This window comes from Melospiza georgiana, chromosome 5 (assembly GCF_028018845.1).
Source record: "Melospiza georgiana isolate bMelGeo1 chromosome 5, bMelGeo1.pri, whole genome shotgun sequence".
NCBI classification, from domain to species: domain Eukaryota; kingdom Metazoa; phylum Chordata; class Aves; order Passeriformes; family Passerellidae; genus Melospiza; species Melospiza georgiana.
Window position 1 is genome coordinate 7,150,753 of NC_080434.1, and position 18,238 is coordinate 7,168,990.

General features: G+C 35.2%; 1 protein-coding gene across 1 annotated transcript in view; it reads left to right on the forward strand.

The window, feature by feature from the left end:
* The window catches only part of GPM6A (glycoprotein M6A), a 115,214-nt gene extending 104,178 nt beyond the window's left edge, over positions 1-11,036 (forward strand). The window contains exons 5-7 of the mRNA XM_058024019.1: positions 1,351-1,427; positions 2,732-2,797; positions 8,774-11,036. Of these exons, the coding sequence (XP_057880002.1) occupies positions 1,351-1,427; positions 2,732-2,797; positions 8,774-8,926 (296 nt within the window). The 3' untranslated portion in view covers positions 8,927-11,036. The remainder of the gene's footprint in view (positions 1-1,350; positions 1,428-2,731; positions 2,798-8,773) is intronic.
* The last annotated feature ends 7,202 nt before the right edge of the window (positions 11,037-18,238 follow it).

An 18,238-nucleotide genomic window follows, 5' to 3' on the forward strand; every position in this document is an offset into this window, starting at 1 on the left:
AATCATACTCTCAACAGACAGTTTCTTATCTTTCCTTTCGTTTCCTTGGCCATTTCCTTTTGCAAGAAAATGGTTTCAATAATAGTAAACATTTCAATTAACCTGAAATAAAATATTTCACATTTTTCTTTCATGAGAGGGAAGGAAAGTTGGGGATTTTTATTGTTTCGTTTTTTTCCCTACATAGCATGGCAGGTGAGTTTAAAAAGCAATTATCTGTATAGATCCCATCAAGTATATTATTTTTCTTTCTATGACCTTTTATTTTGTTAATATTCATGACTATTTTTTCATTAATTTTATTTAGGATGTTCATGGAACACTAATATGTACAGTGTATATTCTGTGAATGTACCTTTTTAGTGTGGATTCAGTGCAAAAAACACTGATTGATGTTAGGAAAGAACCATTTTTCATGGTAACTGAGTTAATTGCAGTTTTTTCTTCAAGCTAGTCTTTGATTTAGTATCTGGACACTAGCTAAAAGAAGCAAGGTAGAAGATTCTAGTTATTGCTGCTGAAAAGAGAAACAATAAAGTATAAGTTTGTGTAATGCTATTTTATAACTTGTGGAAGAAGCTTTATACCAGATCAATAAGTTTGAAACCAATATAGAGCACATTTTTCCACATGAGGGTAGAGAAGGTTTGCGAACATTTGAAGTGTATAAGCTGGTTGCAAATCATTTCTGGTTCTTTAATCCTTGTGCTGATCAAAACTGGGAATAAAGATATCTTCAGAAATGGCAGAACAGTTGTTACCTACATGTTTCTTACTGGGACTTTTACCAAATAGATAATGTGTTTTGTGCTGGCTGAGAATCCTAGAATGGTTTTAGTTGAAAGACATCCTAAAGACAAGTTCCAACCCCTTGCCATGGGGCAGGGAGGCATTCCACTAGATCAGGTTGCTCAGGACCCCATCCAACCTGTCCTTCAACAATTCCAGGGATGGAATGTCCACCATTTTTCAGGAAAACATGTCCAGTGCCTCAACACCCTCATTATAAGGAATTTCTTCCTTACATCTAACCTAAACTTATCCTCTTTCAGTTCAAGCCATTACCCCTTGTTCTACTGCACATGCCCTTGTATAAAGTCCCTCTCCAGCTCTCTTGACAGACCCTTTTAGTCCTGGAAGGCTGCTAAAAGGTCTCCCCAAAACCTTCTCTTCTCCAGGCTCTGCAATTCCAGCTGCCTCAGCTTGTCTTCATCAGAGAGTTGCTCCAGACTCCTGATTGTCAACAAAACCCAGATATCATTGTTAAAATAACTTCTTAGCTTTTCTCATATAAAGGAAGTTGATCCGTACCAGGAATTCCAAATAATGTGAATATTTGTTCTTCCCCAGGTATTGTAACTATTGGAGAGGAAAAGAAGGTTTGCACCTCATCAGAAAGTTTCATCAAGATGTGTGACTCCAATGAGGTAAATAAATATCATAGTATTTTTGGCAAAACCATGATATATGTTGTAGCAGGAAATAGCTGGTATACGTTTTCTTACTGTTAATGGTCTAATTCTAGCTATGGAGATGAAATAATTAACAGTGAAAAACACGGTCAAGCAAGTAGTTTTCCTAGTCTTTTACCAAATTTAGTCAGTGCAATTTCTCCCACCATTTGTTTTCTAAATGTGCTTGTGGTTTGTTTGGATTTTTTTAATAGTTCCAGTATCTTTTTCTTTGTTACTGAGATGTTTTTGAAAGCTAATGCCTCTGCTGCACAGTGAATAGGTCCATATAATTAATCACTGATTGAAGGGCTTTTGACTACTCTTGTGACAGGAGAGCAAAGATTGCAAATGGATTTGGCCAAACCTTGTTGAACATTAGGATAGTAGCTCTCAGTACATTTTGCCTTGTAGTTTTTCCCTTGGGCAAATGCCACCTGTTTCAGTGCAGTTGAGCGTTCTGGTTTTGTCTTTAAATGTTAAAGGATGAAGACAGGACAAAAAATTACGTCTGACTAAAAACAAAGAGAGGCTAAAATGTTGCTCCCTCTGAAGCCAGAAGGGTCAACATATCCTAAGTGTTTTACTGGGTCTTACTATGGTTGAATCAATCTTAGAGGGCAGGTACACAGTCCTCCCTTGTACCAAAACCATTTTCCAAAATCAGCTCTTGTGGTGCAGTTGACTCTCTGTGGCTGCTGCATAAACCAGGTCACTGACATTAAAAGCAAATGTAATAATTTGGTTTGGGGTGAGGTGAGGATGGTGGTTAATTTGAATTATGTAAGTAACCTGGTTTATATTATATCATTATGAACAAATTTGAGAGGAAAGTGGATCAATATATGAGGATGGAGAGCTACAGTTAATGAAGGGAAAATGGGGTTTCTTAGGTTGTCTCTGCCACTGGAGAAGCCACCACAAACATAATTCTTGTAAGCTAGTATTGTATTGTAGAATAAAAAAAAACCCAAACAAAACCCTCAAAATGTGCTGGAGTGTTTATTTTAAATAATTAATTTTCTTAATATTTTATAATGTAAATGCTGTATATTTAAATAGAGTTATGCTTTTTCCCTGACATGAGCATTGTAAGAAAACAAGCACAAGCACAATGACATGTAGTAATATCAATCTCTTGGAAAAATATTTCTATTCATTACTTTTGTGGAAGGATGGCACCAGGAAGGTAATTATTTGTTCCATGTTAGTGTGAATTTTTGTTCATTTTTTGTTTGCTGTATAACCATGGAAGTCCTTTTCTTTGCCTCCCTTTGCAGCTAAACATGACATTCCACTTGTTCATTGTGGCACTTGCTGGAGCTGGAGCAGCAGTCATTGCTATGGTAAGCTACCACACCCCTCTATACCTCATCTGGATCGCTGATACCTTCTGGTTCTGACTTAGGATCAGCTGTTCAATTTCCATACTACCACCCAAAGCTATTATTAAAATATAGTTCTGTAATTCAATACTCTCCCTATTTCTCTTCTTTTTTTTTTCTTAATATCTTGGTGGATTCTCTTTTAAGTAGAATATCATGATTACTTTTTTGAATTGAAAAACCACCTTTAAGTACACGCTAAGAATTTTCACTGTTCTCTTGCTGTCTTCAGACAAGTGTCTGAATTCACATGTCTATTTTGTAACCATAGTATTATACTTTTATGATCTCTGCCTTTCTGGGTATTCATAAGCTTGCCACACTGCTATTTTAGGAGCAGAATCTTTTTGTCAGTTCTGTGAATATATGTGAATGTGTTGATTTTTCTGTCAGGACTAATTTTTCTGCTCCTTTATAATGAAGATCACTTTACATTTTGACATTTTGTCAATGAGAAGGTTCCACTGAGAAAAAAGTATGTGAGCTAGCGCCCTGCTCTTCTGTCTTTTGTCTGCTGCATTTGCTTAAGCATAAAGATATTTTTAGACTCACAATTCTCTACTGGTGTAGGTTTGCATTATGTATGCTGCAATGGGAAATGTAAAGTGACTGTTACTTGGTTCTGATGCTTTCAAAAGTGTTAGTGGTGGTGACTCCTATATACTGTTTATACTAGTAATTTTTCTATGGATCATAGGGCCATGATTTGGTTTTTTATCCTTATAATTACATTTATAAAAAGAAAATATTCAATGAAGCTAGTAGTCCTCTTACATCAATGATACTTTTTGGTTTTTATCTGCCATTTTTTCATTATTACATGACACCCTGCAAACAGCAAAGATAGCTAAATGAAAAATACGTATTTTCAATGTAGTTTTTTGTTTCAAGGCCAGAAATAATAAGTTTAATAGTAGAATGCAATTAATAATAATAATAGTTTTTTCACACTGAAATTTTTCTGCTTATAGTTCCAAAAATGGTGACCATATAGCAATTATGATAGTATATCATTAGTGTTAGGAAATTAAATCTAAGAGATCATTAGTTTTCCACTGTGTAATTCTTTTTAAGTATATTCAGTAGATATCATAAACCACTATTTTGTTCAGATGAAAATTCTGCATTTCAAACTAGAGTTTTGAATTCAAATAGCCACCAAAATACATTCAATGAAAAATAGCACATCTTAAGTGACAGCAAATTAAGTAAATACATTGTGTCACATAGTTTAAATACCTAATACTTTCAATGAAGTTTTTAAAAAGTCCCTTTGAAGCTCAGCATATCAAAGATACCATAGCTGCATTACACTAGGCACAAACACCCTTTGAATTCACTTTGATGGTGCACATTTATTCACATGTTTTTGAAGGATTACCCATTTCCAAGCATGCTTTCTGCTGAATTTTATAATGCACAGAGCAGACATGATAACACTGTTCCAACAAAAATATAAATTAATGTTCTAAGTGCTAGTAAATGGCATACTGTCAGTATATGCTGGTAGATGTATGTTTAATTAAATTTTTGCAGCAGTTTTTTCAAGTTTCAAACTATGCTGTTTGTTTTTAACCTGCCATTCTAATCTGCTAGGTACCTAAAACTATCACATTCCACTCTTTGATAGTGTAATTTCTAAAACCAGCATACCAGACCACATCTCTAGGCTAAGACAAGTGCTTCGCAGTTGATATAGTACCCCAAACACAAGGGGAATAAAGGAAAACTCAGAATTTTGTAGTTGGACATGCAGACATTAAAAGTTTTCCCTTTAAGGAAAGTTTATTTTCCCAAGTTAAAAGTAATTTAAGGGAGGAAAAAATAATTTGGGGTCCTAAGTATCTCATCCAGGAAGAAGAAATCTTTTTTCTCCAGATCTTACACTCAAATTAGTAGACAAAAGTAATGCATCAGCAATGAGAAACAGTGTGCAGAAGTCATTTCAGTCATTGGAGAACCAGTGCCCTTCACTACATGCTGCTTCAAGAATAATCACAAATATGAAATGATGACATTTGTCTTAGTGTATATCCAGAACATGTTTCTGAAATTCAACAGGAAAATTAGATTAAAATACCAGTCTTTTACAAAAGAAAAAGCTTATTAACATAATGGACACTCAAAACATTTCTTGCAAACAATTACTTTAAACCAGAGTAGTCCATCTGACTAAAGTGGTAAGTATATGGTATTTATGGCCAGTCAGTAACAGTACTGCAACATCAGTGCTGAATGACAAAATCAGTAAAATCTGCTTCCTGAAATGGCATTGTAAGTTATGACATCAATATAATCCACTATATCCTCACTTCTGGATTTGCAAACAATTGCAAGTGCCAGACTATTTAATTTCTGAAGATTTCTTAAACTCTCTAATGTCAATATGATTCTACAAAATTCACAAAAGAATCAGCTTATTCATAAATGTTAAACCCATCTGTCCCCAGGATACTTTTCATAAAACTGGGTTTGAAAAAGATATTTTTGAAAAAGTAGTCATTTATTGCATAACCAATAAAAACTTGTTAAAACTTGCAAAACCATTTGATCACAAACCACAATATCCTCATATCTCTTGGTCTCAGATTTGCTTATGAATGTTAGATTTTTTTTTTCACAATTCACTAGATACCTCTTTAGTCTGCAAAGGAGAATGTTGTTTTTGGGGTTCAAAAGGAGAAAAGTCCATATTAGGACTGATATATCAAAAACCTCATCTATTTTACAGTATATATCAGGGAAAGTTTCATTTTGCAGCAAAAAACACTGTCAAAGAGTTTATTTTGAAAATGTATCATTCTTATGTCAATGCAAGATGGGGAAAAAAGAACCAAAACCTGATAGAATTATTTATGCTGTAAATGCTTTTTGAGAGTCTTCATCATGGGAAAAAATAGCCAGGCTTTGGGATCATGTTTAATTTGTACCATATATGATTCCGAGCAGTACTGTTCTTTATTATGTCCGAATGGATAACAAAGGCGTATGGAATAGATAATTACTTATACATTTTATACATGCATACCTATAAATTTTACTGTTGTCAGTGTTGTGTTGGATAGGAACAGAAGACTTGAAGTGGTTTAAATGTAAGCTCTAGCATTCAACAGTTGATTGTAAAGTCAGTATACATTCCAGCTGTTATGTTTCCCCAGAAACACTGTGGAAACTCTTAATTATGAGATGCAAAATTTCCTTTCTCAAAGTTACCATGTGAGCTGGTAACTCTTTTGCCTTAACTTCCACAGAAATTATGTCCTGTAAAGTGGAGATGCAATCAGTTCTCCTGAAACAGGAACAAGGGAAGTTTAAAGTGGTCTATTCCTCTCCCCAGTATGATTGTGGTCTTCTGCAGGTTGTGAGATGCATGTAAAGGGAGGAATTAAAAAGGAATTAAAGTTATTTAAACTTGTGTCTTGGGGATGAAGAGACATGTCCTGCATGGAAAAATAAAACAAACAAACAAAAAAAACCAAACAGCCAACTCCACAATTTCTAAACACCGAAGCATGCTTTCACCTTATGAAGAAATCTAGGCAGGAATAGGTATGGAAAGACCCTGCACTGCCTTGCATTTGTCTGGAATTGAAACCTCCTGAGGCAGGCTGTGGAAGCTGCCTGGCTTCAATTTAAGTAAGCCTTGACGAGGACCCCACTGGCTTCAGGCTATTCAGGTCATGGAATTGTGAAATGCAATTAGACAGCCACTTAGAAATGACCTCCTTAGTGTGGCTGTGTTATCTAGGAACTTGGTGTTGAAATAAACAACAAAGGTGGTGGTACTGTTCAATGTATATGTCATTGTAAACACGGATATATATTTGAGATTATATTAGGTAATGTAGCTGTTTCCTGGCAAACCTTCCCACTTACATTGAATATAAACTCCAAGAGTTTTTGACAGTTATTACAGTAGTGTGATTCAGTAACTTCATAACGAAAGGATGGGCAAAGAATGGGTGTTTAATGAAGGTCAGACTGTTACCAATATACCTTCAAAGTAGTCTATTTTTTAACAAATTAAAATGCTGAGTGAAATTGCAAGACATTAAGTTTAAATTTTTGTTTTGCTGGGTCATTAACAAATATTTTGTGAGGGTAAGAAAAAGTGCCTACATCATTCCATTTTCATCACAGATTCTTCAGTTGCAAGGCAAATATGTTTTAAAAGGTCACAAAGACGTGAGTACACTGCTCAGAGAGCCCCCACTTTCAGCATTCTCATGTCTGCAATCTGTTTGAGGCTGAGACTGTATTTTTAACTGAAATTTCAGACTCAATGAACCAGTTTTCATTGGGTGCGAATTGCAATTGAGATGACAAATTTTTTAGTATTACCAGCCTGTTTATTTTGATTTTTCTCAATCGTTTTACTGCAGAGAATTTAAGGCATTTCATTCAGTAAAATATGGGGATCCAGGGTTAGGGTCTCCCATTTGTTCTAGAAATGCCTGATCCAGAAACTACCCATGGTGAAAGCTTTTGGAAGAGCTGAGTTAGGATAGAAGGTGTTTCCTTTTCCTGTGTACTAAATTATGACTGGAGAACTTTCCAGAGTGACACAAAACATGCTGCTAACTCCAACATCTATATTTATGGATTGCTTTGCTAGTGTTGCTCTCTAGATATCAAGAAAATCCTAAAGATATGTAGAAATATTACTCTCTAGTTTTTTCCCTAGAGGACAGATTCTCTGTACAACTTTCTATTTTATGTCTCCTCAAGTCAGACAGTATTACTCAAACAAGGATTAATTGGAAACTTGACATAAAACATATGGATAAAAAAGGTAGAAAAAATATCTGGTCCTTTTAAGGGCTTCAGAATGCTTTCCTTGATCATACTTATCCAGATTAAGAAATGTACTTTTGCCTGTACTAATCAGCAATAATTGCCCAAAAACAATTGTGAAAAAAAGGTCCAAATATTCCAAAAGAAAAAAACCCCAAACATATTAGAATGGATCTGTTCATTTAAAATGAATCTAACATACTCATATGCACAATAGTACAGCATGAAAAGGAGAATTTGCATAATCTCAAGGTGGTTTTTTATTGTTTATTGTATTATTATTCCATTTAACTGAATCCCAGTATAATATCTTGATTTCTTAGAGAGGGGTAAATATTTTGGATCTCACAAAATAGTGCATTGCTACTGAGGAAGAAGATTGACATAAATTAAAGAGATGCTCTCCTCAGAAAGTGTCTGAAAACCTGCTAGGGAGGGAATAAATGTCCAGAGAGTCCCAGCATAAACTAGTTCAGTGTCCTTGTGGAGCACTTTTGTTTTCTGACTGAATACAGAGTAAACAGAGCATCCACTTTTTTTCAACTATATTTTGTCACATTTTGCCTAACTGAATTTATTGACACTTATTGACAATTTCCCCCCAGACTGGTGAGTTAAATACAAAGCTAGAATTGTAGTTGAAAGAAGTCACGGCTGAATGAAAAGAAAATGCTAACTTTAACAAAAATTAAGAAGCAGAACTTTCTGTAATTGTATTAGATATGCAATCATAAGATATGTGTCTATGGCATATTTTGATTTTAAGAACTACTTTAAGAAAAACTTCTTCAGTGGGTAAAAGTGTGCAATAAATACATAACATAGAAGGCATTTTTACATTTATCTTTACAAACTAACTGAAAAATAATGCAAGGATTATTTGGAATTTGAATTTTTCCGATTTTAGGGGTTTTTTCCTTGTATCTGTTGCTTCCAACTACTACTTATAGTAACAGTAACAGCTATGAGGTGAGTAATCTGAAGATTAATGAAGCCTGAATTTGCCATCATGGCTCTGTAGTACTTCTTGACACAAGAATACCTAGCTCCTGCTGATGAGCACCTACAGCTGTGAGTTTACACGTGCTCTAATCTGACTACCACTATTGTTTCTTAACACACTGTTTGTTACCTCTCTTACAGGTTCATTATCTCATGGTCTTGTCTGCCAACTGGGCCTATGTGAAAGATGCTTGCAGAATGCAAAAATATGAGGATATTAAATCAAAGGAGGAACAAGAGCTGCATGATATTCATTCTACTCGCTCTAAAGAGCGGCTCAATGCTTATACATAAAAGAAACCTTGTCTTACTTCCTAACATGTGAATGCTTTGTTGTTTAACTAAAGGCCATCCTACCATTTTAAAAACAATTGAAAGTGCTTCTCACAAAAGATAGTTTGGGTGACTTACATATCACCTACCTACAATTCTTGGTTGTCTAGCACTTGGTTTCCTAATTAGTTCTTACTTTGTGTGACCATTCTATACCACAAAGCTCCTAAATAGCCTTTCCTGAATCCCCTTAGGCGAATTAGTTCTGATAGGTCAAGGATACTAAAGTATTGTCAAATACAACTATGTGTTTGATTTTTTTAATCACTTTGTATGTGTTATGCATAACACCTTTTGCATTGTTTCTTATATGTTTTTGGAAAAAAAAGTAGCTTTTTATACTTTTTAGTTTTGAGTTCAGTAACTACTTTAACTACAGGTATACTTCAAAGGGACCATTGTACATGATGTACAATATATAAAGAAAACATTCTGATGACTTTCCTTTATATATGGAAAACCTGCCAGAGGGACCCTGATCAACTTGAATGAAGGTCCTAAGAACGTTTTAAACAATCAAAGGTGCAATTTCTAAATTTGTAATAGTGGGTAAAAAAATAAAAAAAAAAGTGAAAAAAGAAAAAAAAAGAAAAAAAAAGAAAAAAGTGCTTCTTATCTTTGTTAACATTGTATTATTGATGTTTTTAAAGAATATTCTCTTGTTTCAAGTTCCATGGGTGATAATTCCTGTTTGTATTGTGAGCATGCAGTCCGTGGTGCTAACAATGCATGGCCACTTGCCTTTTGAAGGAATTCAATACCACGGCTACCTGTTAACGAGTTATGGTATATAGACAACTGTTAATTAAGTGATATAGTTATTCATAGTTTTCTACAGAATAATCTCTCTTTAATTCAATGATGGTTATGCTAAATTGGAGTTGTCCATGTGATGATGTAAGAAATTACTGCTTAGCTACATTTATGAAAGTAGTATATCAAAAATGCAGTGACCATAGGAGTCAGATGTCTTTTTACCTGCTTTAAAAATTTAAATGGATTGCACCTGTCTGAACTGTAAAAGATATATTAAAGGAGACTTCCATAAATGTTATAGCTTGGCTTCTAGCTTTCCTACACATAATGGTTTACCTGTATTACGTTGAAGTAAGGTGAAAGACCACTACAGAGCTTATTATTTCAAAGTGTAGTAATATATTTGAACCTTTATTTTGATATGAAAGTGTTATCAGAATGATAGGTCATCTCAATTTGAAAGAATTACCTTTATCAAAAACAGAACAAAAAACCCTATTTAAGAAAAGTCGGTATTATTGGACCAAATTTGGTGGATTTTTTTTTTTTTTGCCTATTTCTAATGCTACAAGAATGCTGTAAAGTGTCTTTTAAAGTGATGTAGCCTGACAAGACATTTTTGTCAGTGTTAAAAACCTTAGGTAGTTTTGTGCACTTATTGGACCATTGTGAATTCTCTCTCAGTGTAAGTGCATTTCTAATAAAACTTCTTGAGTAAAACTCTTCTTTGTACTATTACTAGTCATGCATCATCAGTAATTTTTAACAATTCTTGTAGTAAGTAGAAGGTAATACTATAGTTACTTGTGGCATGATAATGCATTAAGTAGTATTAGTTGGTTGAGTTATTTTTCTTTTTCTTTTCTTTTGCTTGTTTTGGTTTTTTTTTTTTTTTTTTTTCTTTGTGTTTTTGATTTGGGGTTTTGGTTTTGGTTTGGATTTTTTTTTACACTTAAGCTGTCCTACGGGGTCAACAGTTTTCTGATAATGTGCAGTACCGGTATTACAGTTCTGCAAAAAGTATTAGGAACCTCTTTTTGGACTCTATATTGTAGTGTTTCAGTTTTGTGTCTTAAAATGTTTGTGCTGATTTTTAAAACTATGTCTTTTAAACTCATGTAATGATGTTAATGCTTTTGGCTCTTCTCTGGTATTAGAGTTTGTATTTTCACAAAGAATGCTTTGTAGCAGGCATTACAATTAATCTGTTTTGTACATAAATGTGCCAACAGCTTGATGGTGGCGTTTTTGAAATGTAGAACAAAGTGCTTGCAAAATGTAATAAACACACTTGTGTACTTTGTGTTCTTGTTAATTCTTTGTGTAGTTTTTCTTTTCCTATATTGGACAGGTCACTGTAATCAGAAATGGAAGAAGCTTGTTTCTTCTACAGACCTTGCTATTGCACAGACTGCTTTAAGTATGTCTCCTAATCAGCATTTAGTGTCAGAAATCATACATCTTAAGACTAAGAGAGTAAAATGTTTTCTAAGACCAGAGTTTCATAGTCTAGGAAGTGCCAGGTAGCAGAAGCCATGCTTGCTACATTTTTAACATATCAGTCAAAAGAAAAATTGGGAAAGGTTCCCATTACTACAGTGTCATTTGGAACAGCTCAGCAGAAACTGGTCTGACAGCAGTTTGAATATTGCTGAGGATACTGATACCATCCCGTGGTATCAGTAATACTTTGAAACCTCAGTGACAATACTACATTACTTACATGCATGTAAAGTAATTTAAATGGTTAAGAGAGATCTATAGCTGTGCCAACTAACCTGATATCACTAAGGAAATTATTTAAAATACAGTTCCACAATGTGCTTGTTTCTCAGTTAACCAGCTGTTGTGGAGCTCTTTGTGTGCTCTTGATGAGGACTTGTGTCAGGATGGCAGAAGCAGCTCAAGCCAAAGGAGTAGAGGAGCTTCCCACAGCACAGCACATCAGTCATAAGTGATTCACTTCAAAGTCTGAGCATATTTGGTTTATTCCAGAGACTTCTCTGTTTGTTGACAGCCTAAGCTGATTTTTCCTGAGTTAGGCTGCAAGGATCTTGCCTTCTATAAACACTTTTGTGCTCAATCTAAACTTGTGCCTAGTGTGCTTTTAAGAAACAAGAAAAACATTGGAGGTTAATCTGTTTGGGGCAGGTTTTTGCTGGACAAAAGGCTGCAGTTAAACAAAAAAATTTCTGTTTAAGAGGCTGGAATCCTCTTAGATACTCAATTTTGCATGTTCATCACAGCTTACTATGCCCCGTAAAAACTACTAATAGCATGTTACAAAACAGATTCAAAATTGAGATAGACATCCTTCCCAGACCCTGTCTCCCACTCAGATCGCCCCCTTTTCTTTTGCACAAGATTATTTTATCCCTCAGCAGGACTGTTTCCCTCAGCAGCAGTGTTTCTGCTTTGAGTACAAGCAGATAAAACATTGAATCAGCATGATTTAGACAATGCACAGCAGTGCACAGCAGATGTGGGGCTCAGTGTTCACACCTTGGTAGAGAGAATGGCAATTTTTAAGCCAATACATCATACAGTTTGGTGATGTAGTTAAAACAGGAAATTATACTGAAATTCTATGCCTAGTTAATACTTCAATATAGCTAATTGTATTTTTTCCCAGAGGACCTAAAGTAATAGGATTTCCACTATAACTGAAAATATATGTATAAATTAATTTAAAATTATATATGCAACTTTTAGTCCTATATTAATACAATTATTTAAATTGTAATATATATGCATTGATTTTAAGTACTTATTGAACATTACCATGATTGCAACTCACATTCAGTTGATGTAGTATATATTTTAAGACAGAATATATCTGTACTGTACTTCCTATGTTAGTCAAAGGCAACAGTTTATAGAGTCTTTTCCATCATCAAGATCCAGTGCATTTTTAAAATTTTCACTTCTGGGTTACCAGAAGTATTTATGTAGCTGATTTTCTGAAGAGCACATCTTAGTTTATAAAACATAAAGAATCAAACTATAGTAAATTTCATCTCAATAGGAAAGGGGGTGTTTATACAAGCTCTCTCTTAAAAAAATCCCAACATTTTATTTTCATTGGGTTGCACAGAAACCCCACATATACTGTTAAGCAGCACATCAATTTATGTCTCACATTTCAACACTGCCTCCATTTTGGGTAGATTTCAATTGGAAAGAACAAGTTCAAAGCACACAGAGTCTTTACGAGCTCTTTCTGGCCCACACGAATTCTTCTAACTTGTATTTTCTACAAGGGAGGAACTGCAACAGTTTCTGAATTTTGCGATTTTCAGCTATAGTTTTTTTGTTCTTTCAGGTGTCTGCAGAGGATTCCAACACATCACAGAGTTGCTTCTGTGTTTAACAGTTATTAGCAGTGATGGAGGCAGGTAAGTATTTCTGCTGGCACACCAACAGAGATGGTGACTGGTAGAGAAGTGGATTATCTTTGGCTTGCAGTAGTCTAAGCATCAGCCAAATTTGCAGCTACTCTGCAGGGAGAAATTTATCTAAAAAAAGATTCTGCCCACAAGCTGCTGTGGACTCTTTCCTTCCCTGTGTAAAGTGGAGTTTGGTCAGATAAATGTGAGCCCCAGGGAAGATCATTTCAGTTGGTCTTTGATTTGGCACTGCTGAGCTTCCCACCTTTGAAAGGGTTGGTTGGGGGCAGGTGCATCTACTTTAGGAGTAATTAAAAAAAAAAAAAAACAAAACTAAAATCCCAAGAGATTTGCATGAATATCCTATAGTTTTACATGTTGAGTTACTCAAGACAGAAATACTGTGTAGGCCAGAAAAAGAGATTATCAGATCTAGGTTTTTCCAAGCATCTGAATATTTTTTCTTCTCAGTTGCCCAGAAAAATTATACTTAGCATGAATCCCTTTCCTGTGGTTAATAGAGAATATTTTGGTCTCTGAGACTGTAAGTCTTGTATTTTATTAAATAGCTTTGGTCACATGTATTTCTTTGTAAGGATAAATATTAATTTTAGAACATATCTCATGGGGAAACAAATTTATCCTCAACAAATTAATGTCCCTGTTAAAGCATGCAAATCAATTTCTGGAATTTTACAATTCAGCTAGTTTAGTTGCATGTACAGTGACGTTATGGAATAATAAACTAAATTACAGGGTTAAACACAGAGCAAAAGTGTCATGTTCGTCAGTTGCCTGGTTTGAACTAACTAAACAGATGGAAACCTTTCCCAAGAAGGCAGTGTTGGATGCCTCATGTTGGTGCCTTTTTCTGAAGTATGAAACATGTTGAGCACAGATACCTCATTAAGGTGTTTAATTCATATTTCTGCTTTCCTTTCATTATTTGCTTCTCCATGACATTGATGTTCCTTGTGCCCTGATTTGAATTGGAACTGAAGCAACATAAAACTTGCTTCTACCGAGGAGGCGACGTACCAATGGCACTGAGCAGTGATGTACCACATGCTTGGAAACAGGGATGAGAACAGTGAAAAAGGAAGGCAGAAAAAAAAAAATATAAGATTTTCCTTTCCTTGTAAGCCCCAGCTGCAAGGTAATACCTGGTTTTGAGACCTGTGCCTCGTTATATACAGGTATGCCTTGCAGGACTAGGGCTTTAGGAGGAGAGAGAGTTTCTAACAAAGGGCAAGTGCTACTTGAAACATGGAGATTTTGGACAGTCTAAAGCCATGCTTCTCTTGAAAGGAGCAGATGGCCGAGAGAAACTTGTAAACCTTTAATTGTCACAGCAGGATCTCGTGATCTCTTCCCAGCATGAGTAACATGGTGGCAGAGCTGATGTGTCACATGTGCAACTGCATGTAGCTATGGAGTAGAGCTTGTATCACTTAAAGCAGTGCAGGGATGATGCAGCAGAGGACCTCTGCTGCAGTCATAGTCCTGGCCCCATTGCAGCAAGGTTGTTTTCACTAACACAAGGAAGAAAAGTAAGGATTTGAGGATGATCAGTCTGGAAAATCTGATTTTTGCATGTGAGACATGTCAAGTGTTTTTGCAACGTAATAATTAGTGTTAAATGCTTGCATTTTTCATATATTTTAAATATACACACATACATACAATACATTGTCCAATAAATTGATTTTTAATGAACTTCTGTGCTACAGTAATAATAATGACAGCCTTAACAAAAAATAGTAAACTCAATGATTATGTGAAAATTTTCATGCAAGAAATGGCATTAATTTTACTCTACTACAGTTATCAGATACTTTGCAAATGATAAGATCATATATGGAGATAATAACCGCTTTGACTTTTCTTCATGAGCTCATTCAGCTTGTTTTACTTCCTGATAGTGGCAGGCTTCTGGCCTTCAGAATGGTTTTTTTTTTCCCCTACAGAAATGTTAAGCCTAACTCTCAGCATTTAACACGTGGAAATACATGCATGAGCAGATATTTTCCCCTGCCTTTCTTCAGCAAGCTCAATACTGTTCTTCTTCTCACTGCACAGCCTCCAGAGTGTATGCACAGGTGCTGTGCCTTCATGCTTGCTTTTCCCTAACCCTTTTCCCTGTGCTCCCTTCAAAATCACTGCCCCTGAGCAATCCACGGCTGGGCCTGGCTTCCTCCTTCATCTCTGCCAGCCTGCTTGGCTCCAGCTGCAAGTGGCTGAGACTGGCATTAGGGTTAATCTCACCTGGCTCGGATTGTTGCCCGATTGATAAATGACACAAAACTCGGATAAGTTTTGTGGGTGCTTTATTAAGGGCCCGGGGAACTGGGGGACTCACGTCCCAAAATCTGAGCCCCCAAATTCACGTATGGGTCCTTCCCTCTTATCCATGCGATTCACAACAAAGTCTCCAAGAAACAGTTCCCCGTTCCCCTTGCTTGGTCACAGACCCCTTGTGATACATTCCTTGGTTCACAAACAAGATCATTAATCCTCTGCTTATCTTATTCTAAGAGCGTTGTATGCTGCCTCCAGACAGGTTAGCATTCTTACTTTCCTGCACTAGTTTAAATATTTATTAAATGCCTAAGACTACCTGCTAGGTTACACACAAAACCCAACACACACTTTCAACGGCTACAAAACTACTTTTTAACAAACCAGTTCACACACAACTCACTATAATTAAATATTTTGCTAAATTTCATTTCTTTTCCAACAGGATCAAACAGGATGCTGAGCCCAGCCAAGCCCCAGTGCCCCTGCATCCTGCTCCTCCTGGCACCTTCTCAGCCTCATTATCCAAATGGGAGGCACCCTGTCAGGAACTATGGAGAGGATGTTCACTAGGGAGACAAACCAGAGCTCCTGAAAGGAATTGCTGTCATTCTTCAGTATTCCTTATGTAAAGGAATAAAACCAGGAAGTGAGGGAATGTTAATATGCATCATGTTCCTGTAAATCCTAGGCAAATTTTTGCTATGCAATATTTTTCAATTGATATTCAAGATTTATTGTTGTTCTTCTTTAAGATCAAACAAAATTGTAAATAGCAATATTAGACAAAATAATATATATTATATAACATATATATTAGACAAAATAATTTCCTAAATTGGGACGAGTGTTCATCTGTGACAAAGAAGCAGATGATGAAAAAGAATATCAAATCCATAAAGATCAAAAAAAATATAAAAGTAATAATGTGCGTTCATACCACAATTTATGAGGTATAATTAAGTGAACTGTAGGAGGTGATAATCCTAAGGAACAATGCTGATTAAAAGAAGAGATTAAAAGGATGTCCTTTTTAAAGTACAAGACCAAATAACAGTACTCAGAAATGTTTTGGTTATTTATGTATGATGCAAAATTTTTGCAATTTGCCAATTAATACATGGATTCATATATCCATTGGTACTTAATTTTCTTAAATTATTATAGAAGGACACGTGCATTGTAGGAGCCATTGAACTGTGAAAGTCATCTCCTCTTACCAAAGGCTTTCCTGTGTGCCATGGGGAGCAGTAACAGTTTTTTATCTGCATTAATCTCTTTAACTGGATTAAATTCTTGAGAACAAAATCCACTCAGTTCCTGGACTAGTACATGGGCCAGATCTGTTGAACAGGTATTTATGAACAGACATGCAGACAATTTGACTGTGTTCCAGAAGATTAGAGTCGAACTCTGTGTCACAGGTTTTCCCAGGAGGCTGAGAAGACTGCTCCTCTTTCTAGGGTCACAGTCCTTCTAACAGTTCCATGGTTTATTCACTTTAATCCAAATAGAAAAAAAAATTATTAAAAAATTATAGAAAGCAGAATGGAAACAAATCTGTGTTTGAGCCAGCATTGTTTTGGCTACTGCTTGTGGGGTTTTCAATTGATATTAGGCAGGGGTAACATAATCTAGTGCTACATTTCAATTTGATTAAAGTTTCAGAGATTATTTTTACTTTTTCCATGTTTTCATTTTGGCACTTGCAGTCCTGACTTCATATACTTACAGGTGGCCTAACTTAATTTCTTCTATGTAGCATGCAGAGAGAATTTTTCATTAGCATTCAATTTGTTTGGTCATTTAAAATGTGGTCATTTAAAAATTATTTTTGATTTTTTTAATCCTTTTTTTTCAATATGAATTTTTGAAAACACAATCTTTTCAGCTCTATTTCTTTCCAGGAATTTGTTCAGACTGAGAAATCTAAGTAAAGTAACTTAAAGTACTTATCCTTTCTTTTTGAAGTGTTATAAATTTCAAAACTCCTCAAGCTCAAACCAAATCCTTCTTCTATCAAAACAATTAAATTTAAAAAAAAAGAAGGAATCAAGTTCTAGTGCTGTGGTGACACTGAAATTGGGTATTCTACACACTTTTAAATCCTAAATTGCATGTCAAGATGTGCTACAAATAACTGCAAGCAATCTTCTTATGAAATTCTGGCATTCAATTTTATTGTTGATGACCAGGCCCTCTGAGGGCATGATCATACCTCTGTAATACAATTTAAGTAAACATCAGGGAAAATCCTGAAGGAGGAAGCTTCTCTTCTTTTTTTTTTTTTTTTTTTTTTTTTTTTTTTGGTGCCTGTATAACAGAGCTGAGTGTTCTATTCATAGTCACAATTGTGGGTAAATTGAAAGCAAGCTGATTTTCATGCTTATTCCTCATTAAATATGATGAATCTTTACATCTTTACATTAAATATGAGGTATCTTTATATACAAATACCACCACCATCCCCCAAAACACAACACAAAGAGATTATTCACATAAGGTATTATTTTGTAGCTTTTAATGACGGTGAGGAAAATGGTTAAAGGGGATGACGACATGTTCTATCTGACACTGATAGGCGTAGAGTACTGACATCTGGCGGTAAAGCTTTGTAGGACAGAAGAATGCGGCTAATAAGTCCATTTGAGACGGTCTGATTTTAAATAACAGCTTTCATAAGACCAATCTGGTTCTTTTCTACTTCTGTATATTTAGAAATTATTCTGTAGCATAGCTTAAAAGCATTCAAACACTCTGTATATATATACATATATATATATATAAATATATATATATGGAAATAGATTCAGCCCTTAAATATCTGTCACAA